The 23,509-nt window shown below is 36.6% G+C and overlaps 1 protein-coding gene across 1 annotated transcript in view; it reads right to left on the bottom strand.

Annotated features, from left to right (window-relative positions):
* LRRC69 (leucine rich repeat containing 69) overlaps window positions 1-23,509 on the bottom strand; it is a 132,561-nt gene that overhangs the window by 77,911 nt on the left and 31,141 nt on the right. The window contains exons 4-5 of the mRNA XM_033203669.1: window positions 8,162-8,288; window positions 5,623-5,695 (exon numbers count right to left, since the gene is read on the bottom strand). Coding sequence (XP_033059560.1) covers window positions 5,623-5,695; window positions 8,162-8,288 — 200 coding nt within the window. The remainder of the gene's footprint in view (window positions 1-5,622; window positions 5,696-8,161; window positions 8,289-23,509) is intronic.

The raw sequence follows: 23,509 nt of genomic DNA, 5'->3' as shown, positions 1-23,509 counted from the left end.
GGGAAACATAGTGAGACCCCATGTTAAAAAAAAAAAAAAGAAAGACAAATCAATTTTAAAATGTATATGGAAATTCAAAGGGCCTAGAATAGCCAAACTATTATAAAGAATAAAATCAAAAGACTCACATTACCTTATTTCAAAACTTACAATGCAGCTGCAGCAATCAAGATCGTATACTATTGGAGAAATGATAGTGCTATGGTCTGAATATTTGTGTCTCTTCAAAATTCCTATGTTAAAATATAATCTCCAATGTGATGGTATTACGAGACAGGGCCTTTGGGAGATGATTAGGTCATGATGAGAGGGTAAACCTCATAAATGTAATTAATGTCCTCAAAAAAGGCCCCAGAGAGCTCCTTGCCCCTTCTACCATGTGAGGACACAGTGAGAAAGGTGGCACTCTATGAACCAGGAAGTACACTCTCACCAGACATCACATCTGCCAGCACCTTGATCTTCACTTCCCAACTTACAGAACTATGAGAAATAAATTTCCATTTTACTCCTAGAAATTTAAATGAAAATGAAATTAAACATGTTTACAAAAAGATGTATACAATAATGTTTATTGTAACTTAATTCATAATAGCTCTAAACTGGAAATAACCCAAGTGTACATCAATAGGAGAAAGGACGAATAATTTAGGGCATATTCCCGCAATGAAATGCTACTCAGAATAAACAAAAACTGCCAGGCACGGTGGCTCATGCTTGTAGTCCCAACACTGGGAGGCCAAGGCAGGCAGATCACTTGAGGTCCGGAGTTCAAGACCAGCCTAGCCGAAATGGTGAAACCCCATCTCTACTAAAAATACAAAAATTAGCTGGGTGTGGTGGCAGGCACCTGTAATACCAGCTACTCGGGAGGCTGAGGCAGGAGAATCACTTGAACCTAGGAGGCAGAGGTTGCAGTGAGCTGAGATGGCTTCATTGCACTCCATCCTGGGTGAGTAGGGCCAGACTCTGTCTCAAAAAAATAAATAAACAAACAAACAACAACAACAAAAAAAACCCAATGAACTAATAAATGCAACAGTTATGTGAGTCTCAAAAAATATGCTAAGCAAAAGAAGACAGACACAAAAACATATATACTATATGATTCCACTTATTTAGTTCTAGGAATGGTAAAACTAATTTGTAAAGAAGACAGAAATCAGAATATTGATTGCTTATGAGAGGTAAGAATTCACTGGAAGGGTGCATGAGGAAATTTCTGGGCTGAAGAAAATGTTTTACATGTTATTGGTGTGTGTATGTTTGCCAAAATGCATTGAATAGCTTTATGCAATTTTTATTCAGCAGGAAAAAAAGGTCATTATATTTGACTATGTAAAGGACAGTAACGACTTTTGAAAATGATCTACGGTAGAATGGAGAAGACAGTTTTGGTTACTGTAGCCTTGTAGTATAGTTTGAAGTCAGGTAGCGTGATGCCTCCAGCTTTGTTCTTTTGGCTTAGGATTGTCTTGGCAATGCAGGCTCTTTTTTGGTTCCATATGAACTTTAAAGTAGTTTTTTCCAATTCTGTGAAGAAAGTCATTGGTAGCTTAATGGAGGTGGCACCAAAACAGATACACAAACCAATGGAACAGAACAGAGCCCTCAGAAATAATACCACACATCTACAACCATCTGATCTTTGACAAACTTGATAAAAACAAGAAATGGGGAAAGGATTCCCTATTTAATAAATGGTGCTGGGAAAACTGGCTAGCCATATGTAAATAGCTGAAACTGGATCCCTTCCTTACACCTTATACAAAAATTAATTTAAGATGGATTAGAGACTTAAATGTTAGACCTAAAACCATAAAAACCCTAGAAGAAAATCTAGGCAATACCATTCAGGACATAGGCATGGGCAAGGACTTCATGTCTAAAACACCAAAAGCAATGGCAACAAAAGCCAGAATTGACAAATGGGATCTAATTAAACTAAAGAGCTTCTGCACAGCAAAAGAAACTACCATCAGAGTGAACAGGCAACCTACAGAATGGGAGAAAATTTTTGCAATCTACTCATCTGACAAAGGGCTAATATCCAGAACCTACAAAGAACTCAAACAAATTTACAAGAAAAAAACAAACAACCTCATCAAAAAGTGGGCAAAGGATATGAACAGACACTTCTCAAAAGAAGATATTTATGAAGCCAACAGACACATGAAAAAAAGCTCATCATCACTCGCCATCAGAGAAATGCAAATCAAAACCATAATGAGATACCATCTCACACCAGTTAGCATGGCAATCATTAAAAAGTCAGGAAACAACAGGTGCTGGAGAGGATGTGGAGAAATAGGAAAACTTTTACACTGTTGGTGGGACTGTAAACTAGTTCAACCATTGTGGAAGACAGTGTGGCAATTCCTCAAGGATCTAGAACTAGAAATACCATTTGACCCAGCCATCCCATTACTGGGTATATACCCAAAGGATTATAAATCATGCTGCTATAAAGACACAAGCACACGTATGCTTATTTCAGCACTATTCACAATAGCAAAGACTTGGAACTAACCCAAATGTCCATCAATGACAGACTGGATTAAGAAAATGTGGCACATATACACCATGGAATACTATGCAGCCATAAAAAAGGATGAGTTCATGTCTTTTGCAGGGACATGGATGCAGCTGCAAACCATCATTCTCCGCAAACTATTGCAAGAACAGAAAACCAAACACTGCATGTTCTCACTCATAGCTGGGAACTGAACAATGAGAACACTTGGACATAGGAATGGGAACATCACACACCAGGGCCTGTCGTGGGGTGGCAAGAGGGAAGAGGAATAGCATTAGGAGATATACCTAATGTAAATGATGAGTTAATGGGTGCAGCACACCAACATGGCACATGTATACATATGTAACAAACCTGCACATTGTGCACATGTACACTAGAACTTAAAGTATAATAAAAATTTTAAAAAAAGAATGGAAAAGACAGAAGAGATTTTACAACGTGTTACACAGGAAGCAAAAGCAATATATACAGGACACTTTAGAGAGAGATAACAAGGAAGTAAGAGAGAGAGGAAAGAAATAGAACAATGGAGAGAAAGAGGCTGGAAAGAAGGGAATTGAGGGAGCTCAAATTTCTCAGGAAAACAGGAAGTGAAGTTCTTTGCAGTATAAAAGGTCAAAGAAGGACAACTCAGCACTGAAACGGAGTGAAAATGTGTGGAGCAGGTCCTGCGGGGAAAGGGGGAATTTTCCTAATTAATCATTTTTATAATCATTATTTTTATTATATCTGATTTACTATATCATGAGAGTTGGCTTTTCATCTTTTTTGTTATTTCAAGGCAATAAAATGAGCTCAGATCCTATTGTTCATTTGTCCATCATTCATTTGTGTCAGTAAAGAGGAGGGAGAGAAACAAACATCTGCCATTGTTCCTGTTTCCACAAAGCAGGGAGATGTTCTACTTTTCCAAAGAACATCTACAGGAGATACACTTGCAGCTTCTCCCGGACATCTGCCTTCCCCAGGAGATTGAAGAACAACTTCACTGATGGACAAATTTGGAGAAAGAACTGAGCCTGCCGACTTACTCCCTTGCTCTCTCTCTCTCACTGTCTTCCAGACTCATTCTGTCACCAGGATGCCCATGCTGTCCTCCTCCTGTGCCTGTGCAGTGCTGCCCATGACAGAGTTGTTTGGTGTAAAACTCTTACCTGCCCAAATTTGACTCCAAGTCCATGAACTGATGTTCTGTAGTTTAAACAAGCCAAAAATCAAAACTCCTTTTTCCCTCTCCTAAGTTCTAAATAAATTGAGAAATAAGATATAGGATTTAGAGAGAAGGAAATTAAACATCAGCACAGAGCTGACATGATCAATCTGAGTCCCTCCTAGCCCTCCTCTGTATTAAATATTCCACCCCTTCACAGCCTTTCCTGCTGAGGCTGCTGCTTACTTCATGGCAGGGCAAGAGGAGAATGTCAAACTACACGTGCTCAATGCTTCGCCCAAATCCACTAAGAAGTCATTCTTTTGTCTCTGGAAATGAGTGAACAAAGGAAATGGAAAGAAGCTAGAATAAAAATAATTACCAATAATAATAAAAGCTAACATCAGTTGAGCATTTACTCAACCCTAATACCTTTTATGTCCCAGGCTCAACCCTAAATACATTGTATGAATTCGCTTAACCATCAAAACAATCCAATGAAGAAAACACTATCATCATCCTCATTTTGCAGATGAAGATGTTAAGATATAGGAAGGTGAAGAAACTTTCCCCGGCTCTGAAAATGGAATTCTGCTTAGAGAGATGATCAATTAGTCAATATCTAGGATACGGCCAGAATACAGACAACCCAGAGTTAACTATAAAACAGAATAGACCTATACACTTTGCAACCCTACTTTTTTCAGTGAAAGCATTCTTTCATCTTTTTAAGATACTCCCTCAGATTTACATGATTCCTTGAATATCGTAATTTGTATTACAAACAGAGATAAGTGTATGAAATTGTGAAATCATAACAAGTTATAGCTGCAAAAACTTTGAGGTTCATCTATTCAAAATTCTTTCTTTAGAGATGAGAAAGCAGCAGTTCAAAGCAGTTAACTTACTTGCCCAAAGGCATACATCTAGTTGCACAGAGATATGCCCTGAACCTCATTCATGAGATCTCCCAAGGGATTTTTTAAATTATATAATCATCAATATATAAATCGATTGATAAGCTGAATTAATAGAAAAACAAGCAGACAACTATTAGCATGGCATTTTCATTGCTGCAAATATTTATCTTCTATAGAAATTAGATTGATTCAATTCTTTTCTAGTTGCTCTGACTTAAAATACTGCTTTCCTTATAAAAATATATTTGGAAAAAACTAATGCATTGGCTAGAGGTACAGACAAGTAAATTGGAATAGATGTTAGGTGCTGCAGAGAGCTCCGTGTTGAGGACTGTTCAAAGTTTTGTATTCTCTTTTAAAACTCTGGATGCTCTTGCTCTATGATACATCTGTTTCTGCTCAACAGGCAATAAAGGGAGTCTCCAAAGTAAACCTGAACGGAGTTCTCTCTCCATCTGTCAGAGGAAAAGCCCAAGAGCATGTTTTGCCTACAGAAGGACAAGGCTCTCAGCTGGCTCCAGAAAGGCATTCTGTCTGTGCAGATGTGCAGGATAAGGAAAAACAGCTTTTATTTTTTTTTTTTTTTTTTTTTTTGGTTAATGACAATAGAATGTGGGGTTTTTAAAAACGAAAATGACATCGCAGTTTTAAATCCTTCGTTTTTATATTACCCTTTCCATCAAGCTCAAAATGGTTTACAATACACATGCGAAATAACATTTAATGTGCCCAATTCTGTGGCTATTCAAGCTCCAAGAACCTCGGAGCTGGGAAATCAATGAGACCATCAGCTTTAGAACTTTATGTTTCAAAGGCCAATGTTTACACTGAAGATTACCAAGTCATGCTGTTTCTCATTTCTCCAAAGTGTTTAAAGAATCATCTGCTTAAAATTAGTGGCTTGCCTCAAATCCCACAGGGACTTGTTGCTAGGCATAATGCTTTCAAATGACCAGGGTGGGGATAGAGGAGGGGCGTGATTGTTAACCAAGTCTTGCTATAAACAAAATTACCTGCTGACTTCTTGAGGAAGCTGCATAAGATGATTGTTGTTCAGATTAAGCAGGATTAAATTTTGTAAGCCATCTGTTAGAAAAATAATTTTAGTCACTTTAGCCATCTGTTAGTCACTTTCTACTTTTCTACATACCTTTATTTTCCTTCTGGTTCTTGCCTTGGCCAAGGCTCTTTTGGTGGCGGTAACAGAAACCCTCTTAAACTAGCTAAAGCAAAAAGGAGTGATTTATCACAAAGTTACAGATCTAACTCAGATCATTGTGCCTGAGGAATGAGGATGCAACTAGGCTCATCACAAACAGGAATCAGAAGCTAAAAGGCACCCAGATCCTAAGAATCTACTGTCTGAATATCTCTGCAGAAAATATAGTTTAGTTCTTCATTACAGCTTCTCTCATTTTCGTATTTATAATATCTTACTCGCACTGTCTTTCCTCCCTCCATTCTCTCTTTTGAACATGTTTGCTCTATTTTTCTATGTACTCATAACCATATTACAACTTCTGAATTTGAATGTTCACAGACAGGGAAGACAGCGCTTTCAAACTCACTTGTCCACAGAAATCAAAATGATAATCCCATGCCATGTCAGACAGGGCCACCACCATTGCCAGCTCTGGTAATTGTCACATGGGAATGCAACTGCAGTGTTGCTAAATCTTTCTTTTTTAAAACAGATATTTAAAAAGAGCCAGAGATCCAGGCTTCTATGTGAACTCTCCTGATTTGAAAACATGAGCACCTAATTCAAAGATTTGTAAAGGCCGACAAAATAGAATCAACTTATTTATGAACCAGATTCAGCCCAGGGGCTACCGGTTTGCAACCTCTGCCTAAGGTCATGTAATTATCTCAAACCAATCAAACTGTTTTAGACTCTATCACAATTCCCAAGAAAGAGAAAATATGACAAGCTTAGCTTGGAACACAACTCCAGCCCTGATCAATCTGCTCTGGTCAGGGAAACAGGGTCATGTAATGCAACAAGGTTGTTCAGACCCATGCTGGGCAGCATTAAACTCCCCGACATCAAACTACTTCTGACCTTGAATCATCAGGACCTGACATAGAACATAACTTAGGTCAATCACATGGGATTTTCAAAGTTCAACAACCCCAAATCAAGAATGTTCCCAACTAAAAGAAATGATAAGTGTTTGAAATGATAGCTATGCCAATTACCCTGATCTGATCACTATACATTATATGTATCAAAATATCACTATGTACTCCATGAGTATGTAAAATTGTTATCTGTCAATTAAAAAAACAATTATTTTTAAAAAGAAATATAGACACTGAAGACATTCAAGAGCACTCCAAAAAATTTTTATATACATATATAAAATATATCTTTATAGATATAGACACAGACATATATATACCTAACTTACCTCAAATTTAAAGGCAACATGATAAAAAATTCCTTATAGAGCCTTAATTAGTATAAATTAGTATGTTCAATATTGTTTATGTATATCAGGTTGCACTTACATTTGTCCCCTCAGTATAGGTCATAAAATATTATTATCTATTGATTTGCATGACCTTAACTCTTTTAGTGTAAACTGTTTTCTTCCAAGGTAAATTTGTAACTGAATTCTGGTCTACGGCTTTGCATATATAATGTGTTCAAGTATCAATAATTGTTTGTTACATCTATTATTTTGGAAAAGAATATTTTTCCAAGATATATGATGTAAGAGTTTAAAGTACCTTTAAAAAGACAATACTAGAGTCTACTTGTGTTATTTGCCAAATATAACCCCTAATTTATTGCTGCATGCGGTAATGCGGTTAATAAACTCTGTGTGAAGATGAAAATGATTATGTATAGCACCCGTGCCTCAAAAGTTCATAGAAAGTTATAAATTTTATAATATTTATCTAGTTTTACTACTAAGGACCAACACAGAAAGTGAAGTACCTTGCATTAGTTGATAAAGCTGTAAAAGCCATCTAGACCACTTTGTCATACATTTGTCCTTAAGCCCACTCTAGGAATATTAAATAAGAATAGCATCATCTTGAATGGAGAAATTATTATTTAATGGGAAAAAGAAAGAAAAAAATGCTACTTATTGGATCTCATATATTTTCTTTAAAATTCTCCCCAAATTGATTTAAATTTAGTATCTTGATCAAAAAGTGTAACTTAATATCTAAGACAGAATAAAAAGTGAAAAGAACAGAGCTACGGTAGAGCTTTACTTGATTTGACTTTCCAATAGAATTATCTCTGGCTCGGGAAAAGAGTCCCCAGATTCACGATCTGACTTTATACTGATTCTACAAAGAGGAAAATTCATTAACACTGATGCTTACTTATTTTCTTAGGTCTACATGTAAATAAACATATGATACAATACTTTTAAAAAAATTGCTGTCTCCTCCTATATTTCAAGAGTAGTATGTAAATACCTCCCACAAAAAAAAGACTAAACATGCAAAATTCTTTTTCATTTCAGTCTCATATTATTAAATATGAGAGATTAAATTTGATGCTATAATGTTGCTCCTTGTTGACTAAATTACCACAGGCTCCAGGTGCAAATCTGCAGATCCTATTTCCAGATAAATGGAGATTCTTCAGAGATGTAAGATATTTCATCTCTTCCGGAACTTCTTCTAAAAGGTTGTTTCCCAGATTTAGTGTTGTCAACTGCAAACATATAGAGGTTTAATAGACTCATATATTATCCAACTTCAAATGAAAAAAAGAAATAATTTAAGCCCCCTTGCTCATATCTATGTAACCTAAGAAAATTTCAAAATATTTTAAACAATTATTTCACTTATACCTAAAATTATCTTTATAAATAAAGTTCATTTGAGCTTCATGCTCACTTTGTTAATTAAAACACAATTTAATTTTTAATTAGAGCAGTTAAGTTCATTAAAATTATATTACAAACCATCCCAAGGATATGTAAAACCACAACGGATGATTCATTTATAAATCACTTGAGCAACTTAAGAGTATCCGAACCTTGTGACCTATAGAATCAAACTATTAAACACTCAGCAAAGGAACTAAGTTACTGAAAACAGAAACAGAGCCAAAGATCTGAGGTCCTCCTGACATACTATTCCCAAAGGAGCTATCTCATGTAGGCCAATAAGACCACTCTATTACATGTATACAGCCTCAGGAGGGCCTTTAACTTTGATGTCACTCTGTATGATCACAAAATTTAGAAAAGAAACTATTGAAATGGTATAATGAGGGTAGATAAGATCTACCCTACAGTTATCTGTCCTACAGAGAACAGATTGGTCAGGCCCAGGAAGAACTCCACATAAGGGGAGTTAAAAAGTTCCTCCTTGATGTTGTAATCCAATAAATCAGTGATACAGGATTGTTCCCAAAAATATAGTAATATTCTTTGTAAAATCTAATTGTACTTTCCAAAATATAAAGAGTCTTTTATTTTACTCCCAAACATAATTTACTATTCAGGTTTAATTACCAATTGCATACTTTAGAATTTTAATAGTAAGGCCAAATAAAAGGAATCTTGGAAGTTTTAACAAACTAATGAATTTACATAAAACCAAAAAAATTAAGAAGAAAATTTAAGCCATTTATATTTAAATGTCACCTAGTACTTGTTATGGATATAAGACAATGATTTAAATTAATACAAAGAAATATACGTTGATATTAAAATGAAATTTCTCATCCTACGAATTCATGGTAAAGGTTTCACTTGCATATGTGCTTTTGTCTGAGAATTACCTTTATCCTAATTTATAATAGTATAATACATCTACTACCATGTTGGAGGTCTTCCTCTATTGTAAATGTGAAGTTAAAATACATTCATGTAGCTATTTTATCCAGAGTCTGCAACTGTATTGGTTTCCCACAACTGCTATAAAAAATTACCACAAATTTTGTGGCTTAGAACAAGACAAATTTATCTTATATTTCTGGAGATCAGAAATCAGAAACAGTCTCACTGACTAAAATCAAGAAGGTGTTCATTTCTAGAAACTCCAGGAGATGATCTGTTTGCTTGCCTTTCCTAACTTTTAGAGTCGGCCTCCATTCCCTGGCTTATATGCCCCACTTTCACCTTTAAGGTCAGTAGTGGCTGGTTAAGTCTTTTTCAAATCACATCACACTAATGCTGACTCTTCCACATTTAAAAACCCTCATAATTACACTGGGTCCACCTGGATAATCTAGGGTAACCTCCCATTCTCCAGGTTAGCTGACTATCCACCTTACTTCTAGCTGCACCCTAATTCCCCTTTGTCATATAACCTAACACATTCAGAGGATCGGGGGATTAGTTGTGGTCATCTCTGGGGATCCATTATTTGCCTATGAAAGTGACTATTTGAAGTCTCTCCCAAAACGAGGTAGATTTCATTCTTTTGCCTAAATTCAGTGAAACATGCACAGCAGTCTAGTAGTACTGAGAGCCCAAGAAAATCTCCATGAGGACTGGCGAGATATGCAAGAATGTGTCAGGTATTGTGAAAGGTCCAAGATTTTACCCAGTTTACAAGATAACAAGTGAACCTGCCACAGTTTCGTGAATGCTGGTAGAAAACATGAGACCCCTGGGAAAGATAAAAGGGACCGTTTATTACTTAGAGCAATAGCAGTGTCCAGAATATTACTATTTTTGCAATGAAAATGCAAAGAACACAAAGAGATACCTAGATGTGAAGTAGGCTGTGTTACTGAACAGGAACAATGAGTTTAGGGACCCTGAATCTTTTATAATGGGCAGTAACTATGCCCTTCGGTCGAGAGGGAGATACTATTTCTAATCTCCAAGGCTGTCTGCTATGTAATTATACTGGAAAAACTGGTCCAAAACAAAGCCAGTCAGTGCCTCTGTTTACAGAATGTGCAGAAGTGTGAGACTCATGGTGAATTATCACCTAAAAAAAGGGATGGTAACATATATTTTTAAAGTAAACAAGAAACAGCTTGTAATTTCCCACACTATCAATGCTTTTCTGTGTATTTCTGAGGGTATATACTGTATAGTGCTCATTTTGCATGTTATGTGGTAAGTTCTTACATATGAGTTAGATATATTTTTGTCATTGTCTTTTACAGAATATAAGGGTCTGGCCCAGATATATGAAGGTATATAGTAACTAGATTTCATCGTATGTCAAAAGGAAATCACAGATTATAATCAATCTTGACTGTAAAGAAGGGTGGGTTTCAGTTTTAGTTTTGTTTTTGTTTTTTTTTGTGGGTTTTTTTGATGCTTAGAAATATATCCATAAACAAACAGTTTTAAATATGCAGTCTAAACTGCACAGAATATGTATTCTAAGTGAATACATATATCTTAAAGCAGGTGGGTCGCCATTCATTTATTCACTCATTAAAAAATATTCATTGGGTGCATAAGACATGTAACATCTTTGCCCTCAAGGCACTTACACAGTAAGAAAGTAACCATCCAATGACTATAAATGGCTAAACAAATTAATACAAAAATAACAGACAGTATTCAGTGTTCTAGAGACAATTTAAAGAGTGAGGAGAAAGCGATTGGTTGATCAGGAGAACCTGTCTTAGAAGTTGATATATAGACTGAGATGTGAGTGACAATAAGGAAGAAGAAATGGTCAAAATAAAGACCCCAACAGAGGCACATTCTTGGTGTGGTTGAGGAGGCCAGGAGATGCAGCTGATGTGGCTGAGCACTGTAGGTAGAGGAACACTCAGCCAAAAAAGAGGTTGGAAAGGTATACTTGGGCCAGATTACATATGGTTTCATAAACCAGGGTAAGGGGTTGGGATTTTACTCTAAGTTCAGTGAGAAATGACTGTAGGGTTTTAAGCATATGTGTAACATTATTTGACATGTGTTTTAACAGGATCATCCTGGCATCTGTACAGCAGAATCTGCAGGGGCAACAAGAAGTGAAACACAAAGAACACAGAGGCAATACTGCAGTGGTGCGGGCAAGAGGCAACGGCTTGAGCTAGGTAGTGGGTGGTGGACCTGGAGAGAGGTGGATGGGTTTGGGATATACTTTGGATGAAGAGCCAGAATGTTGTATGATGTAAGATAAATAGAAGATCATGAATAACACCTAACCTTGGAACTTGAGCACCTGAGATGGGGAAACTGGGACAAAGACAGGTTTGGAGGAGGGACAAGGAATCAAGAGTTTAGTTTTATCCAAGTTAAAATTAAGAAGCCTTTTAGATCTTTAAATGACAATGTCAGGTAGGAGTTGTAAATGTAATTCTAGGGTTTTCCGGAGTAATCAAGAACACAGAATCAATTTGTGAGCCTTCAGTAAGTAAAAGGCATCATGTGGGATTGTAAGAGATTAGAATGTGAGCCCAGCAGAGGAAGTGACTGAGGAGTGGCTGAAGTAGAAGGGAAAGATAGGCCACTTAAAGCAACTGGTACACCGCATCCCATAGCTGAGCAGTGCTCCATTTGCAGCTACCATGAATTTATCCTGTGAGGACTTTCTCCTGCATCCTTCCTGGAAGAATTTCCCTTAACTGCAAGGAAGTGCTTTACCTGGAATGTCGTGCCTCTGCTCCATCCTCCCAGACAGCCGCTAGACCATGACAGATGCCAGGACATAACAGCCCAACCCCTTTGCCTCTGTGCTACAGGGCATGCCCCAAAGCTCTGAAGGGATTGTGCTAAGACTACATTTCTCCTGGAACCACCTCTTTATTCAGGTGCTTTCCCTGCCCTGTCCAGATTCCCTCACTCCCAGACAGGTTTCTTCTGAGAGAAATGCCTCAATATTACAAAAATCTATGTTTCAGGATTTCCAAGATATATAGTGTAACAGAATCCAAGGGAAAAGCAAAAGAAACAAAAAAGTATTTTAAGAAGGAAGATTTGGGACATATCCCAGGGGAAAACTAAATAAAATTAAAGCATAGAAATAACCACTGGATTTAGCAATCGGAAAGTGATTAGTGACCTTGCAAATAGGGGTGAAGTGTTGGGGAAGAAAGTCTGATTGAAGTGGGCTATGCAGAAAATGTGAGAAAGCAAAGACAATGACTAATAGACAATTCTTGTAAGAACTTTTGCTATAAAGGGAGACTAGAAAATAAAGAAGTTGGAGTTTCCCCCGGCCCAAGACAAATGATAGATGAGCTTATTTACATGCTGATGGAAATAACCCTGTAAAGATTAGAAACTCATGCCTTAAATATGGGGACACTCACAGAATCAAAATCCTTTAGAAGATGAGATAGGTACAAAGTACAAGTGGGTGCTGACCTTAGATAAGAATAAGGGCTCTTCATCAACCGTAGTAGGAAGGAAGGTAAGAAAGGGTGAGTGAGGATCAGATAAATAGATGAATTTGTGGTGAAAAGATGAGAGAGTTCCTGAAGGATGGTGTCTGTTTTCTCAAAGAAATATGAAACAAAGTCATCTGCTGAGAGGAAGAGATTAGGAGGTTTGAGGAAAAGGAAAAGGTCACTTTGAAAGGCAATCTAGGGGAATGTAGTAGAGTGACCGACAACCACAGTTGATTATCTCATCCAACTTAGCTCCCAAGATATTGTAAATGGTTATATGACCTAGGAAAAGGCATTTTATCTGAATAATGCATTAACCACATGGTCCTTTGACTGGAAAAAGCTACCATGTGAAATTCTGAGCTCTGCAACCAAGAATGTAGCTTGGAGAAGAGGAAGAGGGTTCACATAAAAACCTCAAATTGTAAAGTTTTTCAGAGTCAAAACTAAGATCATGTGAGTGGGACTGGGAATAGTGTTCATAGCACAGGATAACCAAAGGAAGATTCACTGATTGCCTTTAAATTCATAAATTTAAATTTATGTCTTAAAGACTAGGTGGTAGCATTTATACTCTGTCACCATGGCAAATACATCAGAGCTTCAGTGTAGATTACTTAAATTATACAGAAAGGTCCAGAAACACTGTAGCAAGGATTGAGTTACCTTTGAGAAACACCTCAAGCCCCAATCTAGATGTTTCATTAATTCAATTACGTTTAAGATATGTCTATTATGGTACTATTTCTGAATGCTAGAGGAAAAGTGAACAAGACACACAAGATCCCTCTCTACAATGCTTCTATGTTGGGAAGTGAGCCAGACAACAAATAAAAAACAAATAAATAGTGTGTTAGTAGTCTTAAATATGAAAAAAAAAGAAAACTGAATAATGTGATGGAAAGTAACTCAGGACTAGATAGGGTCATTAGAGAAGGACTCTGAGAAGATGACATTTGATGTAAGATATTTGGAATGCTTTGACAAAGTTGTTTCAAATGGTGTTTTACTAACAAAGAGCTGCAGAAATAGCAGATATCCAGAAAGAGTATACGCAGTGTTTCATTAGTAACATTCTCTATGGTTATGTGTAGTTCCTGAAGGAAGGCTTTAGTCATAAGACGGACAACTATTTGATAAGCTTTAAAGTTTGCATCTCTTCAATAATTTACATATAGAATGAAGTTCTATTGGTATTCTCTGTCCCTTGGAAATTGGTATGGTTATAGATGGAAAGACACCACTGCTACTGATTGCTATAGATTGAAAGACACCATTGCTACTCACAGACCCATGAGCCACAGAATTGTAGCAACTAACAATTAGAAGAACTTTTTTTTGAGACAGTCTCATTCTGTCGCCCAGGCTGGAGTGCAGTGGCATGATCTCAGCTCGCTGCAACCTCTGCCTCCTAAGTTCAAGCGATTCTCATGTCTCAGCTTCCCAAGTAGCTGGGATTATAGGTATGTGCCACTAAACCTGGCTATTTTTTTTTTTTTAATAGAGATGGGATTTTTGCCATGTTGGCCAGGCTGGGTCTCAAACTCCTGGCTTCAAGTGATCCGCCTGCCTCAGCCTCCCAAAGTGCTGGGATTACAGGCATGAGCCACCGCACCTGGCCTAGAAGGAAATTTCACAAACCACCTAGACCAACATACAGAATGCAGATGGGCAATTATATACCTTCCCCATGAGCACACCCAGTAATGGGTAGCACTTTTATCTTGTTAGGAAGATCTAGCTATCTATATCTAATTTTTTAATGTTTATTGTTCTCTGAAATTTCTACCCAATTCTTCTCACAGCAATCATAATAAATATTTGCATTCCTTCTCTCTCACATGACAATCTTTCAAAGTTTTGAAGATTGCTATCATATTCCCTCTAATTTGTTCCATTTTCCCCTTAACTATTTCCCTTAGGGCATAATTTCCAGACCCCTGACCATACTGACCACTCTCTAATTTTTGTGAGCACCCTCTCTGAAAACATGGAGTCTATGGTGAGACAAGAAATCAGCTCTCATAGCATATATGCTGGTGGAACCACAGGTCTCCCTCAGGCGGATGACAACACTTCTATTATGCAGCCTAACATGGCATGTACTCTTTCAGCAATTGTTGGTGAATAATTAGTTTTGTCTGTGGCCAATAAAAACCCCTAAGCTAACTGTCAAGCAGATATCCCACATCCTGGACTTGTGCAATTGAATTCATTTCTTAACCTAATGTAGGAATTTACATTTATCCCTGTCAAAAAAAAAAAAAAAAGTGGATCTTGTTAGTTTTGGCTTCTAAGATATCTCCAGCGGATCACTCTAAATTCCAAGTATAAAACTGGACTATGCCCCTTGGAAAAACTAGATCTGTTTCTGTACTTCTCATAAACCCATGGTGGCCAAACATTGGAGCTACCTAGAACATCTTTCCCTCCCTCCACCTAAATTCAATCTGCCACCAAATTTTAGTTTTAAAAATCCTTTTAGATGTACCTTTTTCAGTTATATCTCATTGCAATCAACCTAGTACTTATTACTGCCTGCCTGTAGCATTACATAGCAAAAGATACAAAGAATGGATGTATTATGACTTAAATTCCCTTAATTCAATCCTATTAGATTATATCTAAACAGCTGCCCAAAAGATGAACCTAAAATTTATCTACCCAGTATATCCTAAAAGTTTCTAACCTCCCTGTACATAGTCTTTTATATGTCTTTGTATACTTGCTCCAAATACTGTCTGTCTATGCTCTTACTAAATTTTATTTGATTTGTTTGATTGTATTGACCCACTCATAACTTCATAACTGAAAGTTATAGCCTATCTGTGGCCTGCCTTAAAATAGGCATGTGCACTTTCTCTTACATCTTGGATATGAGGCAAGCATCTCAATGTCCATTGATGCCTTTGAATTATAGAATCTAGGTTCAAGGTATAGTGATTTTTTTTGTATGTAGGAGAGAAGAAGACAAGAAATTTAAGAAGAAAACATACTGATTAATCTATTAATGACAATACAAATGGCTAATATTTAATTTAAATTTAAATTATGTGCCAAGGATATAAAACACTGTGCCAAGCTGGACATTGTCTAATGTGGACCTCGCAATAACCCTGATCTTACAGAAAAGGGATCTGAGGTCTAGGCTGTGATGAAACATGACATAGGTTCATTCTATGGTCTATATTCCTAACTTCTACCCTGCACTGTCTTCAATAATATACTGCGTATCTTTAAAAAGAATTTACTATTGCTCAGAATGATCACACATATGCACATGATACAAATATATATATGTATACAGACACATATGCTCACACACATACACATGCTCACAAAATGAAACCGAATACAACACATGGAATTCTTATTTTAAATATCCTTGTCCCATCATGTGCACACTCTTGAGTCTGTATTGTGCAGTAGGCAAAGCACAGTCTGTTTGCTATGCAATGTACTGGATATGTGATCTTGGACAAGTCACTCAAATTCCTAAGCCTCTATTTCTTTATAAAAATGGGGATGCTAGCATTTACTTCTTAGGGTAGTCTTAAGGATTAGAGACAGTTTAATAAAGTGCCAGGCAAACAGCAGATATTATTAAATGATAATCTTTTAGGCCCAGGAAAATACTGTGGGGCAAAATGTTAGCCACACCTGGTGCTAGAAATGCAGTAAACACCTGATACACACACACACATACACGTACACACATATTGACACTTTACTGGTTTTCAAATTTTAAACCTGCTTATTTTCTTAATTTCTAACTCATTTTTTCAAATATTTCTAAATTCACAAGCACTCCTTATTAGGCATGGGATATTAAATTTAATAGATTATAAATCATGATTAAATTACACACATATATTCATTACCTGGCTCACAGTGAAGAGCCATGTATGTTAGGCTTACCTGCAGGAGTGACACCTATAAATATGAGTGGGATCGGCAGGATCTCCATGTGCAGGGTCAACCATGGGCAAGGAACTTGAAGCAGCCTTGCTGGCAGTGCCAAGGAGCAACTCCAGGGTCAGCTTTGTTTCACCCTCAGAACTCGCTAACCATAGTTATGAGGCACAGTTACCAACAGCAACTCTATTTTCCTCTCCTATTTGACTGAATTTAGATTTGATTTACAAATTACAAAAAGGGAAATATCTGATAGAAACTAAGAGACTGGTATATCTTCCCAGATGTTTGGGCAAAAATTTAAGAAACATTTAGATTGGAAAAGTTTAAAGAAATATTCCTGTATACTTTAGTACGTAGAGAGCAATGCATCCCATTTGCTGAATTAAGCCTAAACTCTTAGCTCAGAAACCGGTATGACTAATAGACATAGTATTTAAAAAAAAAAACAGTATTTGTTTCCACAGAACCTTTAAATATACAATCCTGCTGTGACTAAAATTCACCAGTGCTGGGGACTGGATGGACTGTCCCCTATTGTCAATGTCCCCTATTGACTATGCATGTATGAGCTACCAGTTCGCCACAGTTCCTTCCTGGTCCCTTTTTCTCACATGTTTCAAACATTAGTTGATCATACATATATGGATTTATTTCTGGGCTCTCTATTCTGTCCCATTGGTCTATGCGTCTGTTTTTATGCCTAAGCCATACTGTTTTGATTACTGTGGCTTTGTAATATATTTTGAAATCAGGAGGTATGATGCCTCTAGTTTTCATGTCTATGCTCAATAATGTTTTGGCTATTCAGGTTCTTTTATAGTTCCATATGTATTTTAGAATTTTTTTCTATTTTTGTGAAGAATACCATTGGGATTTTGATACGAATTGCATTGAATATGCAGATCACTTCCAGTAATATGGACATTTTAAAAATATTAATTCTTCCTATCTATGAAGAAGGGATGGCTTTACATTTACATGTATCTTTTTCAGCTTCCTTTATTGATGTCTTATAATTTTTCTCGTCTAACTCTTTTGACCTGTTTGGTTGCTTATTCATGAGTACTTTACTATTTTTATTGCTATTGTAAATGGTTTGATTTTTTAATTCCCTTTTCAGATACTTTATTCCTTGTGTATAGAAACATGATTGATTTTTCTATGTTGATTTTATAACCTGCAACTTTTTTTTTTTTTTTTTTTTTATTATTATACTTTAAGTTCTAGGGTACATGTGCATGACGTTTATATCATGTATAACTCCCCAATGCAATCCCTCCCTCCTCCCCCCTCCCCATGATAGGCCCCAGTGTGTGATGTTCCCCTTCCCCAGTCCAAGTGATCTCATTGTTCAGTTCCCACCTATGAGTGAGAACATGCGGTGTTTGGTTTTCTCTTCTTGTGATAGTTTGCTAAGAATGATGGTTTCCAGCTGCATCCATGTCCCTACAAAGGACGCAAACTCATCCTTTTTTATGGCTGCATAGTATTCCATGGTGTATATGTGCCACATTTTCTTAATCCAGTCTGTCACAGATGGACATTTGGGTTGATTCCAAGTCTTTGCTATTGTGAATAGTGCCGCAATAAACATACATGTGCATGTGTCTTTGTAGTAGAGTAATTTATAATCCTTTGGTATAACCTGCAACTTGACTGAATTCATTTGTTAGTTCTAACAGGTTTTTCATTGAGTCTTTAGACTCAGTTGAGTCTTTATAGAGTTTTCTATGTTCACAATCATGTCATTTGCAAACAGAGATAACATTATTTATTTTCTGATTTGGTTGCCCTTTTTCTTTCCTTATTTAATTGTTGGCTACGACTTCCAGTACTATGTTGAAAAGTAGAGAAGTAAGTATTCTTTCCTTGTACCAGATCTTAGGGAAAAGCCTGCAGCTTTTCCCCACTGATTATGACGTTAGTTGTGGGAATTTCATATATGGCCTATACTGTGTTAAGGTAAATTCCTTCTATACCTGTTTTGTTGAGACCTTAATCATGAATGGATGCTGAACTTTGTCAAATGCTTTTTCTGTGTCTATTGTGATAATGATCTGGGGTTTTTTTTCCTTTCGTTTTGTTAATGTATTGTATCACATTGATTGATTTGCATATATTGGGGTCCTCAGCGGTAAAAGGTGCTGGAGTGCTGCTGATCTCTTTTCCTTCTATCGGGGGAAGTTGTGGCCAAGTGGATGCCCATTGGTGTTAGGTCCAGCACATGGGCGTTTCGGCCACAGAGATGTCACTGTCTGAGGTGCAAGTGCATGTAGAGCAGCAGCAGAGCTGGGTCTGGAGCACAAGTACATGCAGAGAGCTCACGGCTTTGAGGTCCCAGGTCACAGCCACTTCTGAATGACACTTTCATGGAATGAGAAAAATGGCCACAGAAGGACGTTAATTTTGCTGGATAAAAATTCTTTATTGTTTCTGCAGTAATAATGTGTTTCAGGATTTTGTTTTCATTAAATACTAACAATATCTTGGTTCTCCAATAATTATAATATATTTTCATGCTTAATGCTTCCCCTTGAGATTTACCATCTTCCCCATGAAAGCATCCTCCTTTTGTATTTGCATAGCACAGTGTACTTTCTATTATCAATTATCAATTATTATTATCTATATTATAAGGACTTGTGTATATATATTTTTTATTTTTTTAATTTTTAAATTCAGGGGTACATACAAGTCCAGGTTTGTTGTATAGGTAAACTTGTGTCATGGGGTTTGCTGTACAGATTATTTCATCACTCCGGTACCAAACCTAGTAGCCATTAGGTATTTTTCCTGCTCCTCTCTCTCCTCCCAACCTCCACTGTCTGATAGGCCCCAGTTTGTGTTATTCCCCTCTATGTTTCCATGTGTTCTTATCATTTATCTGCCACTTAAAAGTGACAACATGTGGTATTTGGTTTTCTCTTCCTGTGTTAGTTTGCTAAAAATAATGGCCTTCAGCTCCATCCATGTCCCTGCAAATGACATAATCTCAATTTTTTTTTTTTTTTTAATTTCAATAATATATTTTTATTTATTTTAAGATTATTGATGAGGTACAACATACACAAGGAAAACAGACTGGCCCTAAGTATATAACTTGATTAATATTCAGAAATTGAAAACACTCACATAAGCATTATGTAGAACAAGAAAGAAAATATTAACAAACATACACAATAATCTCTTATTAGCACTATGATTATTAGCAATGCCTCATTTTGTACACTTAGAAAAGTAATTCTAATTTTGTCTTTTCTTCTTGACTAGTCTGTTTTGCGTTAGCTTTTAAAATTAATTCTACCTTTTAAAAATATTCTCTATTGTAAGTTTTTCCTATTGCAATAATTTTTGCTCTTAGTTGTATGTTAATAATTCTATTTCTTCTAAATTTTTACGTTGATTCTTCTGTACTTTTTCTAGCTTCATGGAATATAAGCCTATATCATTACTTTTTAGCATTTTCTCTTTTCCAATATTGGAAAAAATCGATCTTTTTATAGGAACTGAATTGGATCCCCCTGCCCAAATTCATAAAGTCCTAATCCCAATGTACTTGGAAATGGGGTGGGACTTTTGGGTGTTAATGAGGTTTAAATAAGGTTATGAAGGTGGGCCCTTTATAATGTGAATAGTACCCTTATAAAAAGATACATCTGAGAACTTGCTTTCTCTTTCTCTCTCAGTCTTGTGAAGACATAGTGAAAAGATGGTTGTCTGAAAGCCAGAAAAACAGTTCTCATGGGCCAAGTGAATCATCTAACACCTTGATCTTGGAGTTCTCATCCTCCAGAACTGTACGAAATAAATTTCTGTTGCTTGACTCCTAGTCTATGATATTTTGTGATGGCAGCTTGAACTGACTAATACTAATATATACCCTCAAATTGATAAATGTATCCTGTAAACACTACTTTAAGTACACCTGGCAAGTGTTGATATATCTTTACTGGCATTTATGTAAATTATGTTTCTAGTTGTCATTGTGATTTATTCTGTGTCCTGGGTGTTTCTTTGAAGAATATTCTTTAATGATTGTGGAGATCTCTATATCTACCTCAACTTTGTCAATTAAACTTATTTGAAGGCATGTTATTGTATGTCTGCATATTTAAATTTTGAAATATTTCTGCCAAATTGAATTGTATAAAGCAACTGTTCATGTGATGTGAGGACTTCAGTATTAAAATTTGCTATATCAAATATTAGCATATCTATACTAGCTTACTTTTGGTTAGAGTTTATGTAGAAAATCTTTTTCCAACCTTTCATATCCAACTATCCTTTCATGAGTTTCTCATGTACAGCAAAAACTATGGTTTTGGTAATTTTTTTTTTTTTTTTGAGACAGAGTCTTACTCGCCCAGGCTGGAGTGCAGTGGCACGATCTTGGCTCACTACAACCTCCACCCTTGAGTTCAAGCGATTCTCCTGCCTCAGCCTCCCGAGTAGCTGGGATTACAGGCACCTGTCACTGTGCCCAGTTAATTTTTTGCATTTTCAGTAGAGACGGGGGTTTCACCATCTTGGCCAGGCTGGTCTTAAACTCCTGACCTCGTGATCTACCTGCCTTGGCCTCCAAAGTGCTGGGATTACAGACACAAGCCACTGTACCCAACCCACAATCTCATTTTTTATGACTGCATAGTATTCCATGGTATATATGTACCACATTTTCCTTATCCAGCCTATCATTGATGGACATTTATGTTGATTCCATGATTCACGTGTATATTTTACCTCTACTATTAAATTGGAAATTTTCCAATGACAGGGTCTCTCTGTGATTCATCTAGCATTCAAAGAACAATATCTGGAATATAATAGTTGCTCAATAAATATTAGTTGAATGATGCCTGCTTGGATCATCTCTGTAAAGACTCAAACTATGGAATAGTCACTGTGGATCCAGTGGATCCACATCAGTTTTTATTTTCAAAATCAAATATCTTTTGAGCTCAATCTGTTCTAATTTGTCTAGCTTGATTAATTTCCTTCTAATGAGCTGCATGCTTTGTTTATTCTAGCCTTCTGCTCATTCTCACTAACCCCTATATTCAATTCAATGTAGTGCATATCATATGTCGGCCTAGAACTTGGACCAGACAGCCTCTCTTAATGTTTAATTATTCCATGCTTGTAGCTATTAATTATCACTAGAAAACTCTATGCTACTTATTATATATTTTAATTACTTGGTTTTGACTTAGATACCCCCCCACCCCGGCCCGTCTTTTTTTGAGACAGAGTTTTGCTCTTGATGCCCAGGCTGGTGTGCAATGGCAAGATCTCGGCTCACTGCAACCTCCACCTCCCAGGTTCAAGTGATTATCCTGCCTCAGTCTCCCAAGTCGCTGGGATTACAGGCATGTACCAACACACCCAGCTAATTTTGTATTTTTAGTAGAGATGAGGTTTCACCATGTTGGCCAGGCTGGTCTTGAACTTCTGACCTCAGGGGATCCCCACCACCTCAGCCTCCCAAAGTGCTTGGATTACAGGCGTGAGCCACTGCACCTGACCAGATAAAACCTTTCTAAGTATTAAAAAAAAATCTCAAATGTCCATCTTTGTCTGGAAGACTGTCTTCCAAAACTAAATCATGGTTATACCATTTTGGAATAAACTATTAGATTATTTGCCTATAAGATGTATAAATAGGTTTGAACTACTATGTGAAATACAAATCTTTAACTTCCTTAAGAGTGAATATTCATATTTACTATAATCAAATAGTATACATGTGTCAGGCTCTGTAAGCTATTTTGTAAAAGTAATTGAATCAAATTAATGACGGAATAATAACTGGATTTTACATTTTTGAATTAGCATGTGTATGGCCAAGGTATGGGAGAAGTTCAATTTATGGTTCAATCTGCTAATTCTTATCAATACCTTTTTTAAATAAATCTGTGGCATCCTTAAAACCGCTATTCAATACAACTGCCAAACTGCTTCTGAGTCCAGCTCTTCCTGAAGGAATTTATTTATATGAATAACTACCAATTTCAAAGCTACTATTTAATTTTGCAGTAACTTCCTAACAAAGTCATATTTCTCAAAACAATTATAATTTCACTAGAAACTGAGGGGAAGTTTCCATGGGTCAGCATGTTATCTAATTTCTAGATATTTCATGGAGATCCCCACAACCTCTTACTGCTGGCCCCTTAAATCCCAAAGTTAAGCTCAGTGTCACGAAATATAAGGAGGATTCTCTACTGGCATTAACAGTAAAAAGATTATCAAGGCATTACCTTTTAATATCCCATCAAAAGCTTCATAAGGAAAGAATAAGAAGGAAGGACAAGAGTTTCAAATTATTAGAATTCAATTAAAATGTAAAATGTTAACATTCAATTAAAATGACATTCAATTAAAATGTAAAATCTTAAGTGTTTGGAAGTTTTAATGAAGGTTCGGCTAAAATTTTCTATGGAACCAATATGGATAAGGCATTCTATATTAGGTAGATAACAGTGATGGCAACTTTAGGAGCTAAGAATGACGAGGCCCACTTTTCAGATGAGTCAAGGCAGGTCTACAGATAGAGTATATCAGTTGTTCCACATCACTGGTGAAGGAAAGAAGAGGCCTGGGTCTTTTCTAGATGCTTGCCAGCAGAGAGAGAAACTGGATTTCCAGCAGGGGTTCAGGAGACCTAATACACGCCTCGGCATGAAAGCACAGGCAAAGGAGAC

The sequence above is a fragment of the Trachypithecus francoisi genome, unplaced genomic scaffold, assembly GCF_009764315.1.
Source record: "Trachypithecus francoisi isolate TF-2019V2 unplaced genomic scaffold, Tfra_2.0 Lachesis_group7, whole genome shotgun sequence".
Lineage (NCBI taxonomy): Eukaryota > Metazoa > Chordata > Mammalia > Primates > Cercopithecidae > Trachypithecus > Trachypithecus francoisi.
Note: the sequence above shows the minus strand (reverse complement) of the source record. Positions and strands in the feature narration are given on the sequence as shown.